Source organism: Camelus ferus, chromosome 11, assembly GCF_009834535.1.
Source record: "Camelus ferus isolate YT-003-E chromosome 11, BCGSAC_Cfer_1.0, whole genome shotgun sequence".
Lineage (NCBI taxonomy): Eukaryota > Metazoa > Chordata > Mammalia > Artiodactyla > Camelidae > Camelus > Camelus ferus.
In genome coordinates, this window is record NC_045706.1 from 57,950,538 (window position 1) to 57,965,054 (window position 14,517).

The following is a 14,517-nucleotide window of genomic DNA, read 5'->3' on the forward strand; positions in this document are numbered from 1 at the left end:
GCGCTCACCACCCAGGTTAAGAAATGAGACATTAAGAAGCTCTGTGTGTGATCCTTCCTGACTGCAGTCCCTTCCCTTTCCAGAATCTAGTATTTCCCTTGTTTTTCTGTTAATTTTTAATCATCTATGTTTATATCCTATGAATACTAGTTTTGCCTCTTTTAGAACTTTATATAAATGAAATTATTCTGTGTTCCTCTGTGACTTGTTTTCAGCATTTTCTTTAAGGTTCTTTTTGTATTTATGTTTATTTCTGTTCTTAATTTTCATTTTTATACTATCCTATTCCATGAACAGTTTCTTTGTCCATTTTACTCTTAGTGTCCATTCTGTTTCTTTCCACTTTTTTTTTTTCTATGACAAACAATATTGATAAGAAGTCTTCCTGGTATACATGTGTGAAAATTCTTCTGGAGTAACTAACTAGGAGTGGAATTCTGAATCATGACACATAGAAATACTCTACTCTGGAAACACCTAATTATTTTCCAAAACTGTTCAATCTGTTTCACTCCCTTCAAGTAGTAGATGGTTTTTGCCCCCCCCCCCCCCCATTCTTCTACATCTGTGCAACACTTGATATTCCCCATCTTAATTTGTCATGTGGTGGGAATCTAGTGATATTTAATTGTGGCTTTATTCTGCATTTCAAGATCAGAAAATCAACATTGATACATTACTATCATTTAATTCTCAGAGCCTGTTCAGGTTTTGCCTGTTGTCCTGACAATGTCCTTTACAGCAGAAAGATCCAGTGCAGAATCACGCATTGCTTTTAATTGTCATGTTTCTTTAGATTTCTTCGAACTAAAGTACTTTCTCAGTTTTCTCTTAACTTTGACGACTTTAATATATTTATTCTTTTGACCAGTTCTCCTGACTGCAAATAGATTCTCACCACCACTGTCACCCCCTGTCATGTGCACTTGCCCTCTTCACCCCACTGAGATTCTGAACCCCATGCCTGGCTGCCCTTCCTCACCCTGCTCGGGCTCTGACACCCCGCACCATCTCTGTGAATGCGTCCTCACTCTGCTTGGGCTTGACACCACTTGTCAGTTGATGCCTACACGTGGGCGCCCTCCTATCCCTACTTGGGTCTGACACCTGGCACCAGGCCTTTTTCCTGCATAGATGTCCTCTTCATGCTGCTTGAGCTCTGGTAGCCTCTGCAGGCCATCCCATGTAAGAATGCCCACCTCACTCTGCTTAGACTCTTGACAGCCCACACCAGCTGCACCTGTGCACGTGCCCTCCTCATTCTATTCAGGCTTGACTCTCGTACCAAAATGGTCTCCTATGCCCTCTGTGGATCCCTTTTTCACTCCTTTGGGCCCTGACATGCCTTGGTAAGCTGTACCCTGCAGGGACATGTTTCTTAACCTACTTAGACTCTGAAACCCTATGCTAGGTTGTCCTTTTGGGTGCAGACCGGTCTTTTTCTGTCTCAACTAATGGCTCAGGAAAGGAAAGGAAAATGAGGAGGAAGAAGAAGCAAACTTTAAAAAATGTTACTGACTTTATCAAGGTAGCATTTCCATTCGAAGAAAGTGTACCCATTTTAAGTATGTAGTTTGAGTTTTGACGAATATATACAGTTGTGTAACCACCACCAGCACCACAATCAAGGTATGGAACATTTCTGTTGCTGCTAGAATTCTCTCACGTCTCTCTGCAGTCAGTCTTCTCTCAAACCTGGCCCAGGCAGCCCCTTCTCTGCTGTTACTAAATTTTGTATTTTCTAGAATTTCATCCAAAAGTTTTGTCTCTTTGTAGATCATCCAATGTCTGTTCTTTTTGTTTCCAGTTTTTTTCACTCACTGTAATGGCCTTGATACTCATCTGTGCTTTGTGAGTTTCAGTGCATTCCTTCTTATTGTTGAATAACATACCATTGTACATGTATGTACCACAATTTTATTTTTATCTGTTAACCTGTTGATAGACATTTGAGTTGTTTTTAGTTGTGGGATGACTGGGATAATGTTGAACCTCTAGATTAATGATGAAAGTTAATAAGTATAGATGTATTCAATAAATTGACATTTGAGTATAGGCCAATTCTTCCACTTGTTTATTTTGTGATCTTGGGTAAATTACTTGAACTTCCTAGGCCTAGATTTCCTCATAAAAGAAACACAGATTATAATAGCTCTTATCTCAGGACTTTTGTAAAGAAAGCATGAGGAAACTCAGATAAAGTGCTAAGTATTGTGTCTGACGCATAGAAAGCAATTAAAATGTTAGCTGTTGTATTACGGACAATAATAGCAACATCAACAATGATAAAAATGTGAAGGTCAAGGGTTTTCAATTGCTTACATTGCTTATAATTTTATGTAGCTGCCCAAAGAGCTAATTCCGTTTACTTTAATGTTCACTTAATTGTTATTTCATCCTTCAGTATACTTTATTAAGCACTTGTTGGGTATCAAAGATTGTGGTTAGGAAACATAATTCTTGTTCTGTACCTAGTGCATCATTCTAAAAACAACACATTACAACTGGTGGGTTTTGAAATGAAGTTTGTCCATCATAACTAAGCTTTTCCTTGTAAAGTAGAATAGTTTAGAAACTATCAGGGGGCGTCGCATGTAATAAGGACAGGTATTATTTCGTGAAACTTGTTTTTAGTGTGAGATCTGTATCTCTGTCCATCTACCATCCACGCATCATCCTTTTTAGAAATATGCAAGTGTGTGCGTGCGCACACACACGCACACATAGTCAAGTATATGTGTACATGGTTGTGATGTAAAATGTATTCCTTGTGGGACATGGCCAAAAAAAAAACCCTTTATTCTAGTAGATAAATAGTGTAATACTCAAGGCTCCAAAGATTGTAAAGAAATACTTAAATTGGAAATAATGAAATAACCACCACATCAATCAAACATTAAATCATCAATAAATATACTAAAAGATGTTTGTGATGTTTTATAAAGAATCCTGCAAAACTTTATATAAAAAGTTTAAAGAAAATACTTATGTTCTATAGGAATGCTAAATATTATAAAAATTATCTTAATTCATGGATACTAATGTAGTAACCAAGACAACTACCTTATGTCCTAGGAGGACATACAAGTATTACATAACTGTAAGAATGATGTGTTGGCATGTCACACTGACTTGACATCTAGGCTCCCCAGGATCAGTCCCCAGATCCAAGCTGTGTAGGAATGGACCAGGCCACAGGTGGGAACTTCTCGGGGACACATTGTACTGTTAGGATCCATTCAGCTCTTAAACAGAGTTGCTGATTCCCCTGAAACCAGATCTCATGGAAATGCCTTAGCATTTCCTTCCAAGGCATTGCCAGAGAGTTCAGTACATGAGAGGCACGGGGGAGACCTGTCTCCCACAGTGGGGGTGTGGGGTGTGTGGGTGGGAAGGATGTTGTGTTTAAAAGGGCAAAGATAAAATACAATCTGAGTGTATGATTGGAACCTGTTGTTCTTCCCAGTACTATTTATAGAAACACAATTTCAACTGTAATCACAACAGTTTTGTTTTGGGGATTCATCAAACTGATTCCAAAATTGTTAACACTTAAGTGCAGGATTCGTGTAAACTAAGAAAGACAAAAAGAGGAGAGAAAACCCCTTAGAGTAAGATATAATTCCAATACAAATAGAAACACAGAGCAGTGGAAGAGAATGGAAAACCCAGAAATATGTGCTGAAGTATCTACTAAAATCAGTTGGACACTGAAAGGTTTCGAAATAAATGCTGAGAAAAACTCGGTAGCATAGAAGCAGTTATTTAGTTTCTTATTTTATATTAAACTCAGGTGGTTTGAAGAGTTAAATATTTTTTAATGCAGAAAATTCAGAAGAAATTTACAAGTAATATTTAAGTAACAAAAGAAACCTTTAGAAAAGGATCTCCTGACTCAGATACGTACAAATTAAACACTTAGGTTTAATTAAAAAGTCTAAACAAAAGAAATTTGTAAATAATGTTTGCTTAGCATATTATAAACTACTGATATATAACAATGTTCTAGTCAATTTGAATGCAAGGTAGATTTTTCTGTTTTGAAAATGTCTTTGACCCAGCCATCTGTGAGGGTCAACTCGTTCCTGAAACACTTTGAAAATCAGACTCTATAACTTTATGTTTTTAAAATCCTTCATAGCTTGACTCATTAGATTTTAAATCCCATAGGTAAATTACAGTATTACTTAAACATTATTCTCAGTGCACATTCAGGTTTGTGTGATGTGATGCTCATCCATATTCTTCTGCTTTTAAAGAGAAAGTGACTTTTGAAAAGAAAATGAACAAAATCTCTCCTTCCTCTACTCCCTTTCCTAGGATGCCTCTTGTGATTGTGTTGTAGCGTATCTGAAACACAAGGCAGCTTTGTTGACATCACTGATGATGCTTGTCAACAGAGATTGGTCAACGCTGCCAGACTTTTTGGTTAGTCATTTCAAGTATCCATGTCCATTGCAACTGCTCTGGAACTCATAGGAAGATCCCAGTTTTTACAAACTCATGGAAGAACCACCTGGGTAAGATGGAGTTTATTATAGGGTTTCCCAACAAGTTAATACGTGAAGAGTTTTAATATTTGAACAAAAGTTTACCTTTATGTTTTGTCAAAGAAGAAAAGTGGAAGATGGTTTGCTGGCAATAGTTCCCTAATGCTCTTAGAACAGAGGAAGGTTTACCTATCTTTTTTAATCTTTAATAAAATGCTAACGACACAAGAGTTAATCAGTTTAAGGTTAATTGCGTTCAGAGTTCAAAAAATCCTAACTAGAACCCATAGAAACTGCTAAGACACTTCACTTTTTAAAGCAGCTAGAATACTTGGACAGTCAGCCAGCTGTGAATTGCTTACTTTGGCGCAGTGGTGTTTTATAGTTTTTATGTGTTATTTTTGCATCTATGCATTTATTAAATATGTTTTTGTAGAATGTTTAGAGCAGTGCCCAGCACTGGTTAATAAATGTTGGCCCCTTGGTATGTGTAGTGTGAAGCATGAGCATTGCCAATGCATGGCTGTTAGTCAGTGTTTTTAAAAAGAGAATTTTTTATCTATGTTCTATGATTTTCTCCCCTCTAATGCTTAAAGCTTTTCTGAAAATGGTTCCTAGTTTTGGCCTGAACACTTTTCATCTTAGTCAAGGTTTAATTGAGAGAAGTACCATTATTTAGTGTCAAAGTTGTTTGGAGGGTAGTTGGTTTTATTGATTCAGTTGGAGATTGTATTCATGATCTTTAAGCTCTTGTGCTTTGATGGAAATAACAGCTTTTTCCTTCTTTGATCTCATGAATCTAGGCTACTAGACTGTTAAAAAAATTGAAAGGCTTTTTTCTTTCCCTTTGAGGCATAGGGATAACTTAAACATTAATGATTCCTAATTGTCTTGGGCTATACTATAAATTTATTTTATTTAGAATAATTTTTTTTCGATTTTCAGAAGTGCTGGTTTGGTATATGAGACTTTTCATTTTTAAATTGATTTCTATTCTTAGTATACATTAATAATAAAGAATAATGTCTATGTGATATAAATTCTTTGGAATGTATTGATAATTCCTTTGTGTCCTAAAGCAGGTGTTGGAAAACTTTTTTTTTTGCCACATAGTTAATATTTTAGCCTTTTCAGGCAAGAGGCAAAATTGAGGTTATTGTGTAGATGTTAATAAAATCATTTAAAATGTAACCATTTAAAAATGTAGAAACCACGGTTAGCTCATGGATTGTAATAAAAATAGGCAATTGACTGGATTTGTCCTGTGGACTACAGTTTGTTAACAGCTGGCTTAGAGCATGGCCAGTTTTTGTGACTGTTATGTTTGTTTGAAGGTTATATATTCTCTATATTTTAGGTAGCAGTTTATCTATTATATTAGTCTTATAGTATCTTTAGGATATTTTATTAGGTATATAAATCTCTATGATTGGCAAATCTTGGATTTTCCCCGCTATCACTAATTAAAGCTTTTCTTTATCCTCATTAATACTTTTCATCTTTAATTATACCTTAATTACAACGTCTTGTGTTATAATAACATTGCTATGTCAGCTTTATTTTCCTTGTGATTGTTGAGATTTGTCTGGTGTTTCTCTCTTTTTGTTTGCTTTTAATTGTTTTGCTAGTCAGGTCTTGTATTAGTTTTCTAGGGCTGCCATCACAAAGTACCACAAACTGGGCAGCAAATGACAACAGAAGTTTACTCTCTCGAAGTTCTGGGGGCTAGACATCTGAAGTCAAGGTGTCATCAGGGCCATGTGTTCTCTGAAGGCTCTAAGAGAGGAACCATCCTTCCCTCTCTAGCTTCTGGGGTTGCTGGCAGTCCTGGGCATTCCTTTGTTTATAGACGGATCGCTCCATTCTGCTCCCAGCTTCACATGACCCGAGTGTCCAAATTTCTGTCGTCTTATAAGGACACCAGTCATGTTAGATTTAGATCCACCCTAACCCAGTGTGACCTCAACCTGATTACATCTGCAAAGACCCTATTTCCAAATGAAGTCATAGTCACAAGTTCCAGGTTAGCATGAATTTCTAGGGGGACACTATTTAACCTAGTACAATTCTATTGAGGTATAAAATACATTTAGTAAAATTCACCTTTTTTGTCATATAGTTTTGTGAGCTTTGACAGATGCATGAGGTTGTGCAGCTATTATGATTGCATCCCAAAATTTCTTCTTGTTTTCCTTTAAAATCACTCCCTGTGTCTGCTGCTGGCACCTGGCAACCACAACATCTGTTTTATTATGTCTCTGTAGTTTTGCCTTTTCAAGACTGTCACATACATGGAATCCTATATTTCATCTTTGAAGTCTAGCTTTTTTCACTTACTGTAATGCATTTCAAATTCATTCCTGCTATTTATTACATGTATCAGTAGTTCCTGTTTATTACTGAGTAGTATTACACTGTATGCATATTACCATAGTCTGTTTATCCATTTACCAATTGAAGGATATTTGTGTCTATTTCCAGTTTTTGGCAATTATGAATAAAGCCACTGTAAACAGTAATGCACACATTTTCATGTGTGCATGTTTTCTTTTCTCTTGGGTAAATACCTGGGGATGAAATTACTGGTTGTATGGTATTTTCTTTTTAAGAAATTGCTAACTATTTTCCAAAGTGGTTATATGGTTTTGTATTCCCACCAGCAATTAATGAAAGTTCCGATTGTTCTGCATCCTTGTCTGAACTTGGTACTGTCAGTATTTTTCAAATGCCCTTCCCATAGGTGTATGTCACTGTGGTTTTAATTTGCATTTGCCTAGTGACTAATGACATTGAGCATCTTTTCATGTGCTTATTTGCCATTTGTATATCTTCTTTGGTCAAGTGTCTGTTCTTTTGCCTATTTACAAAAATGTGTTTTATTATTGATTTTTCATAGTTCTTTATATTCAAGTCCTTTATCAGGTATGTAAATGATGAGACAGATGAATATTGAAAAAATGGAATTAGCTTTTTGGGCAACTGTTTACAATTGTGAGTTAATGAACTCAGTTCAAAACCCTAGGCTTTCACATTATCATTATTTTTGTTGTTGTTATTGTTAAAAAATAGCCAATTTGTAAATGCTCTCTAGGAGTTAGGCACCACGCTCAGTATTTTATCTGAATTGTTGCAGAATATTTTCTCCTAATCCATGGCATCTCTTTTCATTCTGTTAATAGTTTTTTAAGAAACAGAATTTTTACTCTTGAAGTCAAATTTATTATTTTTTTAATGAATCATGTTTTTGGTGTTATGTCTAAGAAATCCTTGCTCAACCCAAAGTCACAAAGATTTTCTCTGTTTATTTGGAGAATTTTGATAGTTTTAAGTTTAACATTTAGGTCTACAGTCTGTTTTGAGCATTTTTGTACATGGTGTGATGTATGGACAAAGTTAATTTTATTGCGTATGGATATTCTAGGACCATTTGTTGAAAAGTCTATCCTTTCTCTATTGAATTATCTTTGTACTTTTGTCAGAAATGCCTTTGAACATATATGCTTCATTCTCTCTCAGGTCAAATATTTAGTGTCCATATGGCATCACCAATAAAAATGTGATTTATCTCTGCTAGAAATTTGACAAATGTTTATATTTCACTGTCAATCACTATTACCTTTTCATCTTTTAAAAATACTCATTTCTAGGTCCCATCCCTAGAGATTCTGATTTTGTAGGCATACAGTACAGTAAATAAAGAAGAAAATGGTCTACATACTTATGTCTCCTATTTTAGCACTCTGGTTTCAATGCAGGACATGTCCATGGTCTGGGAGATTTCCTTCAGGACAGCTAGGTCTGAGGAAGGTTGCTATGGTAGTGCTTCTGGAGGGTTATAGATTCACTGCGTGTCCTAGGGCAGCTAGGTACCGCCTGAACGAATAAGGTATTGGACCACAGTTGTACTTCCTTGGTCAGGGACTCAGTCAGCATTATCCCAGGCATATTCTTTACTGGTTCATCTTTCTTGAGATTGTTTGTGAATTGTTGAACATGCCATTTTTAGCTGGTTATTTCTAAACCATTTCAGCAATGGGTGGGACTTAATAACTATCCTGTCATTTTATTTTGGTTGGGTTTAAAGGCAAAGAAATTAATTTTTTCAACTTTTTTTAATCGAGGTATAGCATACATCCAGTAAAGTGCTTAATTAAGGTGTAAAGCTTACTTGTGTAAAGCTTGTACTTTTCATTTGTATGTATCCATGTAACTGCCATATAGACAAGACATAGCATGTTTCCAGTATCCTAATATGTTCCCTGATGCTTCTTCCTATCAGTAGCCCCTTTCCCCTGAATCAACCACTGTTCTGATTTTTAGCATCATAAGTTAGTTTTGCCTGTTCTCAAACTTTATATAGTCATTCACTATATATACTCATATGTTTGGTATCTTTAATCAAATAATTTTTGTCATCAAGCTTTTTCAAGCTATTTAATATTATTGTTTCTGACTCCTTTATACTCAAAACACCACATCTAAAAGCAGATTTAATTTGACTTTTATTTTGCATTTTTCACAGGTGAAATAATCTTACAATTCTTCAGGAAATTTCCCGTATTCCTTTTCTCACTCTAAAACTTTCAGTGGCTTTCTGCGTCATCCATTTATGTGGTATACGTTACTTATTTCCACAAAGTATTCTTTCCTGTGTTCTCTGGTTTCCTTTCCCACTTTGCTTCTACCAGTGCATAGAGATGAAAAGGAGATTTCTAAAATCTTATTTCCTGTTTGATTTTTGCCACTCTAGCAGTTGGTCTGGAGTGAATTCAGGTTGAACTGCCTGTCTGCAGTTAGTTGTATTAATCTTGTGTTTTCCTTTTCTTCTGACAGCATGATGGAAGTGGTTCATTGCATGATGTTCAACTCTCATTGCCATCCAGTCCGGAACCAGAAGATGGTGATCAAATATACAAGGTATGATGACTAGGGAGTCATGCTGAAGTTTTCAAAAAAATTTTTATTAGAAAAATTATAAAGCAATAGCAAGGAAAACATTTAATAATAAATGTATTAAAACCTGCAGTTTTGCTCTCAGGTTTTAATCAGATTTGCTTTAACTTTTACCACTTTATTAAGTTAAAGTGATATCCCTGTGGTACGTTGATTTGAATTTGTTGTATCAGTTGAATAATCATCTGTCCTTGTATTAGTAATGGTGCAGGATTCTTTTTAAAAAATCATTGTATCATTAAATTCTTTTTTCATAATTATGAATAACAGTTTTTAAAATATGACCACCAATAAAAATTAAAGTGGTTAGTACGTACTTCTCACATACAATCACCACATTGAAGAAATATACTAAAAATGAAATTAACTTTTTTACTCTTTTCATGTTTAAAGATATAATTATAGAATGCAGATGCATTTTCGTGTTTGAAGGTGGTTTTTGTTGTTTTTTTAATATATAGTTCTCATTTTTTGGTCTAGTTTTAGTTAAAGCTCTTTTTGTTTTTTGCAGCTGCCTGAATCACATATTTATTTCTTATGCACATACAAGTATTCTTGATGTCTTTCATATTTTCAAGTAAAATTATTGTTTCCTTTCACATTCTGTTTTCAAGGTATGTTAGTCAGTGTGTGCTATTCATCTCTAGTAAATGGTGGCTTACAACAACAAAAGTTTATTTTTCACTTGTTGTTTCTCAGTATGTTGCATATTGGTTATAGATCAGTGGGACTTCATGTGTCCTTCATTCTGGGATCCAGGCTGAAGGATCAGCCCTTATCCTGGGACTTGTTATTTTTTGTACCTGAATAGCATTGGCAGAATAACGTGGATTCTGCTTGGATGTAACATATGTCGCTTCCAAAACAGGTCACGTGGCCAAGCTTGGTATTAGGGGGTCACAGAAGCATAATTTTCTTATAGGATGTAGAGTGACTTACTGGGAACAGAATTATGTGTAAAACACAAAATCAAAAGAATGTAGGATAGGAGTCATGTCTGGTTATCTAATCTTGGCTTTTCAGCATGTTACCTACCTGTCCTTGTGCAAATTTCTTCCCATCTCTGGACTTCCATCCTATTGTGAGTTTAATAATTGGTCTGCAGCAGGACATCTCTTTTTAAAAAAAACTTTTAGATGTATACCCAATTGAGAACCATTGACTTAGAAGACTTCTGATTATCTCTCAAAGTTTTTTTAAGTTTTGTGACTGATATTTTAAAAGTAAAGTTGACTTTTTTCCTGAATTTCTTTGGAAAAGTTTTTCACGTGTAAAGAAAAAAAATTTTTTAAAGAAAAGTTAACTCTTAACTTTTTTTTTTTACAGAACTACAGAGTTTTCATTTTTTCCATGTTCCTTTATAGTTTACCTATAAATTTAATGTTATATGCTGGCCTTATTGGTACACATTATTTGTTTCTTGTCCCTACTGGCTTTCCTCCCAGGCAGATTATTTCTAGCCTTTCTTCCTTCTTTCCACAGGGAGATGCAATAGTTCATACTGTCTCTCTCCAGTACTCTAGACTGTCCTTCACTTTCATCAGCAAATCCTTCTCATGCAAGATGGTTTCGCAGTTCTGTTCAAATGATACAAGTATGGTGACTTATGCCATTACAAATTTAGGGTCTGAAATCTCCACTGGACCTGCACGTCTCCATTGTGTCCTTTACATCAGGACAGTTCCCTCTCCCATTCCCCTGATCTGTTTCAGACATTGTCCACTCTCCTCAGACCCCTTTCTCTTCCACTCTTCTGCTGCCTGCCTTCCTGCTTTCTGACTTATCTGTATCTGTGTCACTCTGATCCACTTTGTTCCAGTCACAGGGGAAGAGTGGCCACTGTGCTGTGGATGACCACCTTTTCTTCTCATGTTCTCAGCTCTATTTTCTGCTGCTGTTAAAGACCTAACTACATCCTCCTCCTCTCTCATCTCTCTCCAGTGGCTTTCTGTACTTTCTCTTCACCTTGTTTATAAATTTCTATATCTTACCTACTTTAAACTTAGTAAATCAAATAAGCCTTTCCTTGACTCTGCTTGAGCTACTCTTACCAGTTAATGTGGAAACCTGGAAAAACGAAAATAGCTACTGTTTAATGCTGTAGGCATCTGGCATGGCCTTTGTCTTAAAAGCTTTATCCCTTGGTTTTTATGTCACTTCTCTCTGAATTCCCTCCATATCCCTTAACATTTCTCCCCCATTTTCTTTGTAGGTTTCGTTTCTTCTTTAGAATGTAGATTTATATCTTTAGTCCGGTCCTCATTGAACTTTCTACTGTCATGATATCATGTATAATATATGTTGGTGACATATAAAGTCTTTCTCTCTCATATTTGGTAATCCTGTTGTCTACTGGACATTTCCACTGTATGTTCCACCCATAGGTACTTCTAACAATATATTTAAAACTCACGAGTATTGCTCTTTGGACATGTTTCTCCTTTATTCTCTGTTTCTATTCACTCTATCATTCAAGCTGAAAATAGAGACGTCACTCTTGACTGCTCCTCTGTCCTCTTCTCTCACATGCAGTGAATCACCAAACAGCATTTAAAAAAACTCTTTTCTTCCCCACTGTGATGCTTGTTTGATATGTTAAAGCCTCCACAAAATGTCTGTTTCTGATCTCTTGTTAATGAGACTGCATTTCCCACTGCCCCCAGTGTATCTGAAGAAGATGGTGTACTTCACTCATTAACAACACATTATAATTATTTGCTTACTTATTTTTATCCATGGAAAAGTATATCATTCTATAGTCGACTCTTGAACTACACAGGTTGAACTGCATGGGTCCACATACATGTGGATTTTTTTCAATAATAAATACAGTACTATACCGAACTGCAGGTGGTTGAATCCAAGGATGTGAAATTCATGGATATGGAGAAACTGTGGATATGGAGGGCCAACTAAAAGTTAGACCCAGATTTGTTACTTCAGAGAGGGTCCGCACCCCAACCCCTGCGTTGTTCAAGGGCCAACTGTAATTTTCTTGCTTGCACTATTTCATCAGTGTGTATTTCTGGATAATTGAATAGCGGTAAACAAAATGGGCTAACTGCAGGGTAACGATACCTTATACTTGGCAATGTAACCGAATTCCTGCTTACCTTAACAATAGGTTTCCATTAACACTATTAGGAATTTTTTTACAGACTAAGTTCATAGGATATCTTTTCTTTGATTGAGGCAGTTCTCATGAAAGTAGCTCATGGGAAAAGAATCTTCCTTGTTCCCCTCAGGCATACTTATCTTTCTGCTGCTTTCTGAACCATCCACGAAATGACTCTGTGCCTTTAGTTATGCCAGTTTCTTCTGCTTGTTGTGCCCTTCATCTCCTCTGACAGGCAACTCTTAGATATATTCCTTGAAATCTAGCAGAAGTTACTGTTTTGCATGTAATTTATTTTACTATGTGGCCTAGATCCTAGTTTTCTTGTCTGTAAAATGGAGATAATAGTACCTACCTTAGGGTCACAGTCAGAATCAACTGCTTAGATACCTAGAAGTACTCAGCTCTTGGCACTGAGATGAGTATTCAATGAATGGTAGCTGTTGCTGCTGTTAGTGTTCATTGTTTACATGTCAGACTCTTTTAGATTTGAGTTCTTAGAAGAGCAAAGTTTTTTTTTTTTTTTTAATGGGCTAATAGGTGGTGTATTTAAGAATTTTCCCCTTAAATAAACAGTTAATTACTCAGTCTTCATCATTGATTTAATGCTTCTTGTTAGTGTTTTTAAAATACAGTTAAATACTTACATTAATCTTTTAAAAATATTTCAGAACGAAGATTTGTTAAATGAAATAAAACAACTTAAGGAAGAAATAAAGAAGAAAGATGAAAAAATCCAACTATTAGAACATCAGCTTGTAAGTAGTATGTAAAGTGGAGGCTTTTCAAACTGGGCAAAGTATGTATATTTTTAATAAAACTTGAGCCAGAATTGAAATTTTATTTTGTTTTTGGCTTTTAAAATTGCACTGTTGTATTATTTTTAGATTATATGCACTCTGAAAGTATGTGATTCAGTTTTCAGTCTAAATAATAAGTTTTCAAGGTAAAAAACTCAAATAGTCCATTTTCAGTGCCTCGGTTTGGGGGATTTGAAATTTACCAATTTATATTCATGTTATTGATGAATGAACCTGGGTATTCAGTCTTAGGAATCTGTGTGGCTGTCTGATAGAGTGAAGGTTATTCTAAAAAAAGTTTCTTTTTTTCCATGGACGATGTTGAGTAGGATCTCACAGAGCCATGTTTGAATCTTTATAATTTTACAGCTGTTACAACATCACATGTTAGTTTCATATGAAAACTATATGTGCTGTCTCTTGAATTTAGTTATAATTTAGTTTATAAGTTAAAAAGCCAGGATAGCAAGAACATAATGGCATAACAATCACAACAGACCAAAGAAAATTTTTGTTGGAAGTCAAAAGCATGTTTAGGCATAGCAAAGCAATTCAGCAATGTAAAACAGTAATCTCACTCAGGATAGAAAGGATATAATATATTGAACTCTGAGCCACTGGGTCAGATCAGAGATCCAGCTTACAAATAAATAGTAAGGACAGGTGGATCAGATGTTATGATTAAGGGTATCAGAAACCTTAAGAATCTGAAAAAAGAATATTGCAAGTTGAGGGCCTACCAAAAATAAAATTAAAAAAGAAAAGATTAAGACCTAATGTTTGTATTTCAGAGCTAAAGATAAAACCCAACCAAACTAGTAGCCAATTTTGGGGGAGAAGAAAAGTCACCTTTAGGAAATTAAGCTTCCTATTTTGCAAAAATGTATTACAGAGCACAAGAAAGTTGTTGTGTCTAGTACACTTCAGAAAAAAAGGTTATGATCCTCATTTTTAGAGCTAAACACATTTTTATTTCTAGATAAAGGTACATTCTAGACCTTTAATGTATTGAAAAATATGCCACCCAGTTATCTTTGTAAAATTATTTAATAATGCATTCCAAATATTTGAGAGAGAAATTTTAAAATAACTCAAGAATAAGGAAGTAATGGTTAAAACGAATGAATCATGAAATGAAAACCATTGTTAGAGAGACTAG

The 14,517-nt window shown here is 35.3% G+C and overlaps 1 protein-coding gene across 1 annotated transcript in view; it reads left to right on the top strand.

Moving 5' to 3' along the window:
• CCSER2 (coiled-coil serine rich protein 2) overlaps positions 1 to 14,517 on the top strand; it is a 125,332-nt gene that overhangs the window by 78,951 nt on the left and 31,864 nt on the right. The window contains 2 exon segments of the mRNA XM_032491609.1: positions 9,324 to 9,407; positions 13,230 to 13,316. Of these exon segments, the coding sequence (XP_032347500.1) occupies positions 9,324 to 9,407; positions 13,230 to 13,316 (171 nt within the window).